Source organism: Poecilia reticulata, chromosome 14, assembly GCF_904066995.2.
Source record: "Poecilia reticulata chromosome 14, P_reticulata-male-v2, whole genome shotgun sequence".
In the NCBI taxonomy this organism is placed as follows: Eukaryota; Metazoa; Chordata; class Actinopteri; order Cyprinodontiformes; family Poeciliidae; genus Poecilia; species Poecilia reticulata.
In genome coordinates this window covers 6,198,281-6,207,205 of record NC_088843.1, presented here as the reverse complement: position 1 = coordinate 6,207,205, position 8,925 = coordinate 6,198,281, and the positions used below count along the sequence as shown (strand labels likewise).

The following is an 8,925-nucleotide window of genomic DNA, read 5'->3' as shown; positions in this document are numbered from 1 at the left end:
AACAATTCAAACATTTCAGGTTTTATAGAGAATCATATTGATACAACGGGAGACGTGACTGGGTGGATGTGAAGCCAAGTTAACCAGCAGTGACAAACACGACAACCATAGCTGCTCAGGACTTCCTTCTAGCAGTGAGAACAAATCTAAAAATTAAATGCACACTACAATAACATCCAGAAAACTCCACATTTGGAACATTTTATCTTTTTTTTTTTTTTTTTTAAGTATTTTGCCCATGGTAAAAAAAAAAAAAAAAAAAAACGGTATTAATATACATAGCTGTAAACAAAAACATTTCATTAACAGTAAAATGACACATATACAGTCACAAAAAGTTGAGGGGTAATCTGATTCTTTTTAAATAGCAGGAAGTTTGATAAGCAATATTGTGTCAATGGGAACATTTTTATAACAGCGGGAAAAGTCTTGACATCATCCCCCCAGTCAGCATCCAACACAACAGAACATGAACCAGACAGAAGACTATTTACAAGTGATTTTTTTGTTTTGTTTTCTTGATAAAATGATTTCTACCTAATGTGGCAAACATCATCACAATGCGACACGAAGCAACGATCCACAGCTGACGATGCACATGTTCTGATGTAGTGTGTACGTGGTATATGCAAGAGTGTACACAGGTGTAACAGTAGGAGCGTAGGCATATGAAAAGTTTAAAAAGTTTAATGTCCACATGTTCTTTCCTCCTCGAATACAACTGAGACGCGTCGTCGTTTCCCCCCCCCCCACAGCTCATCTTCTTCGCCCGGTTGTCTTCTTGCGACCCTGGAAGCAGGAAAATAAAAAAACAAAACGATGAAAATTAAAGTTATGGATTTCTGTTAGATCCGTATATGACTGAAGTCAGCTTTTCAATAAGTACCCTTGGTGCTGGCTCATCGTCCTGCTCCTCCTCTTCCTCCTCCTCCTCTTCGTCTTCAGAGTCATCTTTAGCAGCAGCAGCAGCAGCAGCTTTCGATCGCCCTCCACGCCTGAAATACCCCACAAACCGGCCACAATGTAATGACCACAGCAAAACTTTGTCATCTTTTAGAATGACCCAGTCAAAGTCCAAACTGAACTTCAATTCAAACTCCAATGTTCACAGATATTGTACTGTCTAATCTAACGGAGTCTGAGCCAAGTTGCTAAGAAGAGTGAGCAAACATCTCAGTCATTTCAAACCAGGTAGAAATATAGAAAGAAAGAAAACGTTTTAGTTTTATGATTCACTAAGAGTCTTGCTGCACTTTCAGGAGTTTATTTTGTCAAACTCTTGAAAAACTATTTCCCCTCCCACCTTCATTTTACAATTATGATCAACTTTGTGTCAGTAAAATCCCCCCAAAACAGGTTTGTGTTCAAAGCAGATCAAAGTTCAATATTTTTGTAAGGGACTGTAGTTTACATATCAAGGCACAGAATTATGTAGACATTGAAATCTGCGACTTGTCAAGGGGAACATTTCACAGAGCCAATTAAACACTCATTTCTTTAAAGAGCATTCTGACTGAAGAATGCATATTAACCTAAATTTCAAGAAATACATATTTTTTTACATATTCCATAATGAATTTTAATTCCTGTGCAGAGCAACCACAATTCCAGTTGCAGTCAGTGAGCAGCTTTGCTACTGTTGCCGCTTTGAGCTGAGAGCAGCGCCTGTTTGAAGGAAAGAGCTGACGTGACTCTTACGTCGGCTTCTTTGCCGCTGGCTGAGCTGATTTAGGTGGACGTCCTCTCCTCTTCTGAGGCACGGACTCTGCCGACTCTGAGCTGCTGGACAACAAGAGTTTTAGTCAAACAGAAAGCGACGAGTTCACAGCATGCAGCGGCGAAGGTGAACCACGCGTACCCTTGTGGCCGCCGTGGCGCCCTGGCTTGCCTTCCGCCCTTCGGTTTCACCTCCATGTTTTCGCTGCTTTTGTCGTCCTCGTCATCTTCGTCCTCGTCGTCCACCCTCTCCTCTTCTTCCTCATCCTCCTCGTTCTCATCATCGTCTTCCTCTGGCGGAGGCGCTGCCTTTTTTCGCCCCCTCCTCCCCTTTACGGGTGTTTCCTGGTTGGAAGAGGCAGACTTCGGTGGTCGGCCCCTGCGTCCTTTCTTCGGTGGGCTGTTCTGTTCATCCTCTGGTCGGTTGTCCTCGTCCCACTGGTCCTCAGACTCTGTAGCGGCGGTGGTGTTGGCAGACCCCCTCTTGCGTCCGCGCTTTGGCTTGCTCTCCTGGTCGTCGCTGGACGTCACGCCGCGTTTGCGAGCGCGGGGCTTTTCCATGTCCTGTAAGAGAACAGAGTCATTGAGCTGTGGCAGAAGGAGGAAACATTAGATTTGAACGGGATTAACGGATCACTCAGGTGTTAATCTGGGAATACAAGGCTGCCATAACAACAGTCTTTACAAAGTTTCAGTATTAATTTTGGAGTGTTTAAAAGACCCTAGAAGTCGTTAAAAAGGATATTCTTCAGAGACAAGTTTCATTCAGGTTTCCACAGAGAGATAGAAATAGATCAATCAAAAGTTGTTCTGTTTAAGTTTTCAACATGTCGTGTAGCTGAATCTGGAAATGTTAACATCTTTCTGGAAATCTCACTGGTAAAGTGAGGCTTTATATTCTCCAGAATCGGCTGTTTATTGTTAGTAATGTTAACTGATTACTGATAAATGAAAATGTTCTCATTTTCCCCGTTTCCATAAAATCCTGGCCTCGTCTAAATGCTTTGAATGAACCGACAATAATTTTGTGTTTCCCCCCCCCAAGTGAAACCTAACTGGGTTTTTGTTGCTTCCCAAGAATAACATATATTTTTTTCTATTTATTTTCAATGCAACATTGATGGTCTTGAAACATAAACTTCCTGATAGCTTACATTTAGCATTTCTCCAAGAAGACATTGACAAACAAAACGATGTGTGTGCAGTTGGAACCAGTGAGTTTGTATTTGCTCATCTGGTCTTGACTTTGGTCCAGCTGGTGTTTGTACAGCAGCTTCAAAGACTAAAATAGGGATTTATGGCTGACATCACTTAGCTGGATCCCAGAAACGAGGCGTCTGCTCCTGAGCTACTGTGTCATTTCAGACAACATGTTTGTCCATGATGACCTCCTACCGGAAAAACGTGTTCTTTAAAATTTAAAACCTAGCAACTCCTCTGAATAATTTAATTTCCATCACAATGCATCTAAAAATCATTTTATATTTATATGTGGAATTAAATATAAAAATTAAATTTCCACCTGAGAGGATTCTTACAAACCATTTCAAAATTTCTACGTTTGACTCTAAATTTGAGATATTTCCAGCAGTTTGTATAATTTTCTGGATCTTACCTTGTCAACACTGTCTGATCTCTTCAGGCTGAAATCCTCGTTTTCACTATGATCCATTTCTGTGCTGTCATGTCTGGGAGAAACAGCAGCTTACTTTAGCACAAATTTTTATCTGAATATTCATAAATATGTTAAAAAAATAATAATAATAATTTGTGCATTTTTAACGACTAGAATAGGTGAATTTCTAAAACTAGAAGAAAGATCTTCCACTGAGCAACATGCCGGTTTTCATGCACCAAACCTGGTTTTGCCGCGCTGCGGGGAGCCCGGATTGGATGACGAGTCGTTGTTGCTGGTAGTTTCCATACGAGAGGCTTTGCTCTGGAGCTGTTTACCCGCCGATGACAGCGGCTTGTTTACCGCGCCCAAAACGTTCGCAGACTTGGGCTTGAGATGGAAGGAAGAAATGGAAAACGGTTTTGCTCGAGTACAAACACAAATTGGAAAGCAACAGCAAGTTAGAGGCTTTGGCAGGCTTACTTTTCCTGGAGTGAAGAATGCTTTCATCTCTGGAGGAAGGTAATTTTTAGTGTTGCTAAAATTCTGAAACACGACAAGATACAAGTGAATGAGAGACGAAACCCGTAGCAGTAAATCTTGCGGTTGTGCTCATTTCTACGTGTCAGTGAAGAGAGTTATCATTTTTATTTTAAACAAAACAAAAATAAAGACTGCACATTTCTCTGCACACTTCATTTTCATTATTATATATTGACTCTGATGAAAATGAATCCAACTAGTTCAGTGGTTCTTAACCTTTTCTGAGGTACCGAACCCACCAGTTTCATATGCGCATTCACTGAACCCTTCTGTAGTGATAAATACGTAAAATATGATTTCCCCACCCCCAAATTCAAGAATCTAGTTGGGTCACCTATGATCACTAAGTCTTCTTAAAAGGTAGAGTCTCTGACAACAGTTCTTCAAAATATAGTCAGTGTTTCCAGCAAAGTTGAGCTGACTGTCCAGGAACGACCCAAGGTATTTAAAATTTGCCACAGTTTCAACAGGTTGGCCATTGAGAGAAACTGGAACCACTTTAAGGTCTTATTTAGATCATTTAATTAGCTCTACATTCTTAAGAGAATGAAAAATTAATAATAAATAATAAAGACTTTGCGGTATTCTGATTTAGTAATGTAATTATATTAGTTGTGTTACCACCCCCACGCCACTAGAGGCAGTAGCAACCCCGAAAAGATGCGACTAAGAAGCAGATTTAGAAGTACACCGAAAGCTACAGCATTTGGTAAAAACTGTGAGTTTTGCTGAAGTAAATAAAGACACAAGTTCAAATCCATGCTGAGAGTGGAGCTCCTTCAATCAGAGCTCCTCCGCAGCTCTGATTGGCTAAGCAATGTAACGTGATCCTCTGATTGGCTAAGCAATGTAACGTGATCCTCTGCAGCAAGTGATGACAAAGCGGGGCGTCATCACGACTTTACACAAGTGCGTCTTTACCTCCGCGGCAGAGGCTCCGCCAAACCCCTGAGACCGACTCATCGAACCCCTGGGGTTCGACTGAACCCAGGTTAAGAACCACTGGTCTAGACCTTCCCATCAGCCCCTGAGCCACTGACCTTGTCTGGTTTGGTGAAGAAGCGTGAAGGCAGCACAGGGTCTTTGGGGGACTCCAGGCTGTAGGTGGTGCTCTTTGACATGATGATGTTCATGGCTACGTCACACACTGTGTAAAGTTTCTGTAATGGAGAGGCAAACATTTGATCCACAAAATGCCTCATAAAGAAAATAATTCATCAGTACTTAATGTAATCATTCACATTAGAAAAGTCATTTTTACCTCATTGGTTTTGGGATCACTAGAGGCTTGGGCGTCTTTTGTTTGCTTGATGTTTTCCACCATTTTTCTGATGAACGCATGGCTGTTGTTCTCATTCTTGGCCATGATGATCTCGAGGACGAACCACAAAGCTCTGCAAAGGAAGAAAAATAGACATACGTTCAATTATACATTTAACTTATTCATCAATATCTTCAAGAACTGCAATGAATATTAGCAAACAATATACGTGCTCCGCATTTCAGCTCAACGTTAATAACATCTGTGATGCTTGTTTAACTACAATTAAACTCTTTCATAGCCTGAGTAGTGGCTGTGGACTGCAATAATTTTAACAGACATACATTGAGTTTATGTCTAAATGTACAAACTGAAATAATATTTCAAATAACAAACCATGTTGTTGAGCTGGATGTATAATGAATCTGATTTCTGATTTTGAAGAGATATCAGCCTCATTTCACATCACAGTATCAACAAAATGTTCAGACACCACCAAATAAAAAGAATTAAAAATGAACAATCCTACAGTTGCATTTATTTTGATAGAAATCTTGATAACCTACAAATGTATTAATATTTATTTTCTATGTGGATTTTTCAACACAGTTAATGTACTTAAATGGAAGCTTTCATCACTCAAACTTTTACTAAAATCCTCTTTGTTAAAAATAGAGATTTTTTCAACATCTCTACCAGGGCGTACTATAACAATATAATACTAATACTAATAAATAGTCAATAAATAATAATAAAAACCCACCTAAGAGAAAACAACTTCTATCCTGTATGTACTTATTAATCAAATTTTACAATCCCTAACAACTGTATTAAATCTGACTTACTCTTTGATTTCTTTCAGCTGCTCAATGTCCTGAACTTTAACGTAATCCGGGTCGTGAGCCAGAAGGTGGATGGTGTAGGGAACCACATACTCCGGTAGAAGAGACAACAACTTGTCTGTTCCAACACAAAGTCAATATCACTTCACTTACAACAAACTGATTAGTTTTCTTTTTAGTAATTCAGCAGGTTTATTAAAATCCTACATTTGAAATATTTAAATAGTATTAAGATCGCTTTGGAGTACAGTTACTAAGTAACAAGAAAATCTGGTGTAAACCGTTCAGAGGGTTTACGTTCTTTACCGCTGATGGCTGCGTGCTGCTTCAGATACTCTCGCCTTATGTTGACGTTTTTCACCAGGCACTGGCGAGCGTGAGCTCTCCTCTCCTTGACGGGGTCCTTGGCACACAGAGCGAACACGGCCATGTACTCCAGAGGCAGGCGGAGGCGGCAGAGGCCTCGATGAAGCTTCTGGGCGAAACACTGTCGCACCTGGTAGCACTCATCCTGCAGAGATAAGGGGGAGACGAGAGGGACGGTGAGAGGACATCGCAACAGGATTCAGGTGGTAAAATAGTAGGGAAGAAGAAAGAGGAAGAAATGAAAATGTTCATTAGGAACAGACCAGGAAGGAGGTGAAAGAAAAAATGGCAGCATGAACTTTAAGGTTCCTACAGTCTTCATTCTGAAATGTCAAGGTACTCTTTATCTATTAAACCATTTTAAATAGAAAAGATGTGCAGTTTATTGAACTGATGGAAGAGTTCTGGATCGAGTGATGGACATCCATCTTGGAGGGCCCATTAATCAATTTCGGGAATTTTCCAGACTCCGCAGGAATATTTAACACATCTGACCTGGCATGTTTATCATTTCAACACAATGTTTTCTGAATAGCAAATCTTTAAAAAAATAAATAAATAAATACATAACTTCCACAGTCTGATGAGACTTTACACAATAAGAAGGTTCAGAGGACGTTCTCACATTGATGACGAGAGCACACAGCTGATACTGCTCCAGGGTGATGATTTCATGATAGCAGGGCTCCTGAGCCAGCTTCAGCAGGGCGCACGCTGCTGCCAGCCGCAGCCTCGACATGTCTGGTTTACTAGCGGGAATAAAAGGAGGCAGTGGAGATGAGAGGCAGTAAGGATTGCTTTATCCTTTCACAGGTATGTTTAAAGACTAAAGTCTAAAAGCGCTCGCTGAGAGGGGGTGATTTTAGTTTACTTACCCCATCCTGCCCTGCTCGGTTAGATCGCCATCGCTGTGCAGGATAGCAGTCAGCATCCTCAGGGTGGAGTTGCCTGATTTGCTTTGGTTGTTCTTCACTCCCAGCAGCCATCTCACCATCAGCTTGATGCCCTGAATCTGAATGGAGGACGGAAGACATTTTGTTTCTCCTCTGCAGGAGCAGAAACAACAGACCAAAGTTCACCACTGACCTTAGCCATCGTCTCTGGAGACACTTCGTCATCAGAAACCCAAAGTTTGGTTGTTTTCTTGCCTGGGATCTACAAATAAAATAGATTTCAGGCATCAGCTTAATTCACAAACTATAATAATCTTTGCTTCTATGACAAAAGCAGCAGCATGAATCTGGAGGATAGAGAATATATATATTTTTACCCTGTCGTTCATGAGCAGATCCTTCACAATGAAGTTGGCGACTAGAGATTTTAGCGGCGCGGCGAACTGCTCTGGGGCCAGCTGGGCCAGGTGACCCAGGGTGGTCAGAGGAGTGATGAGCTGCTCCAGGTTTGCAGGGTCCAGACTTTTGTGCAGGGGCTGAAAGCAAAAAAGAAAAACACAATATTTGAAAATTCTCTATTTAACAGTCCAGTTGTTGAGCACATCATTTTCACTGAATCACGAGGGGAAAAAAGCTGCTAGTCTCCATATTTTACAGTTTTCTGTTTCACGGAACAGAGGTGAAGCACCAACTGACCTCAAAGATTTGGGCAAAGTGTGTGTCCCTGTTGGTGAACATCGCATTGATGCAGTGGATGGCATACTTGGCCTGACGAGGGGGGCCTCTCTTAGCTTTGGTTTGCAGTACCTGCAGTAAGACACTAGGAGGAGCAGCAGGAGAAGGCCATTAGAAACTGGTAAAGAACTAGTTCAAGTCACAAAAAAACAGAATTACATCCTGTACACGTTTCACTGAAATAAATGGAGCCCTGGTGGGACTGCCTGGATTGCGTTTTATTTTTATAACATGAATAAAATGTGGAGAGAAAAAAACGTACGATTTGATGTGAGGGAAACTCTCTTCCATCTTGTTGCCTGTGTTCTTGAAGATCTGCAGAGCAGCCTCTGCCACTTTTTCATCATCCATCTTCAGACAGCTCAGCAAAGACTCAAACGTCTCTGCAGAGTGGAACGACACCGGGTGTGTGAAGGACAGCACCTGTTTAGGAAACAAAAAAACATTCGTTAAAAGTCAGCAGGATTTGTTTTAATTAAAAATAGGATGAAGTTTGAGTTTTTACCTTCAGCAGCTCCAGGCCTGCCCTGATCGCCTCTTCAGTTGGAACGCCCTCCTCTTCATCGTCAGCAGTCCCATCGATAGATTTGTTTACCTGTTTTATTAAAGCACTGAAGAGATGAAGATAAAAATGAGAAATGAAATGTTTCCCCCTGACATTTTTCTAAAGAGATGATCAGCTCTGTACCTGATGGACTCTGTGTCGATGTGTACAGGAGCGATTCTCTCCAGCAGGAATTTCACCATTTCCAGGAAAGGATTACTGGGCTGCTTGGGGCTTCCGAGCTTTTTAGTGATGTCTCGCTAATGAAGATGACAAATATGAGAAAAAAAAAACAAAAAACGTACAGTAAGAACAGGTCTGTGCTTTTATGTGGCATTTTTCAACATGCTAGACATACATTTAGTTTGATAATGGCCAAAAAACACAAACGCATGCAGTGACTGGACGAG

At 41.2% G+C, this 8,925-nt stretch overlaps 1 protein-coding gene across 1 annotated transcript in view; it reads right to left on the bottom strand.

The window, feature by feature from the left end:
• pds5b (PDS5 cohesin associated factor B) overlaps positions 1 to 8,925 on the bottom strand; it is a 29,314-nt gene continuing 20,389 nt past the window's right edge. Inside the window, exons 17-35 of the mRNA XM_008427331.3 lie at positions 8,660 to 8,775; positions 8,477 to 8,582; positions 8,234 to 8,394; positions 7,933 to 8,056; positions 7,614 to 7,772; positions 7,430 to 7,498; positions 7,219 to 7,355; positions 6,969 to 7,092; positions 6,284 to 6,488; positions 5,981 to 6,095; positions 5,136 to 5,268; positions 4,915 to 5,034; positions 3,815 to 3,877; positions 3,576 to 3,721; positions 3,332 to 3,404; positions 1,859 to 2,280; positions 1,699 to 1,779; positions 887 to 995; positions 1 to 789 (exon numbers count right to left, since the gene is read on the bottom strand). Coding sequence (XP_008425553.1) covers positions 757 to 789; positions 887 to 995; positions 1,699 to 1,779; positions 1,859 to 2,280; positions 3,332 to 3,404; positions 3,576 to 3,721; positions 3,815 to 3,877; positions 4,915 to 5,034; positions 5,136 to 5,268; positions 5,981 to 6,095; positions 6,284 to 6,488; positions 6,969 to 7,092; positions 7,219 to 7,355; positions 7,430 to 7,498; positions 7,614 to 7,772; positions 7,933 to 8,056; positions 8,234 to 8,394; positions 8,477 to 8,582; positions 8,660 to 8,775 — 2,496 coding nt within the window. The 3' untranslated portion in view covers positions 1 to 756. The remainder of the gene's footprint in view (positions 790 to 886; positions 996 to 1,698; positions 1,780 to 1,858; positions 2,281 to 3,331; positions 3,405 to 3,575; positions 3,722 to 3,814; positions 3,878 to 4,914; positions 5,035 to 5,135; positions 5,269 to 5,980; positions 6,096 to 6,283; positions 6,489 to 6,968; positions 7,093 to 7,218; positions 7,356 to 7,429; positions 7,499 to 7,613; positions 7,773 to 7,932; positions 8,057 to 8,233; positions 8,395 to 8,476; positions 8,583 to 8,659; positions 8,776 to 8,925) is intronic.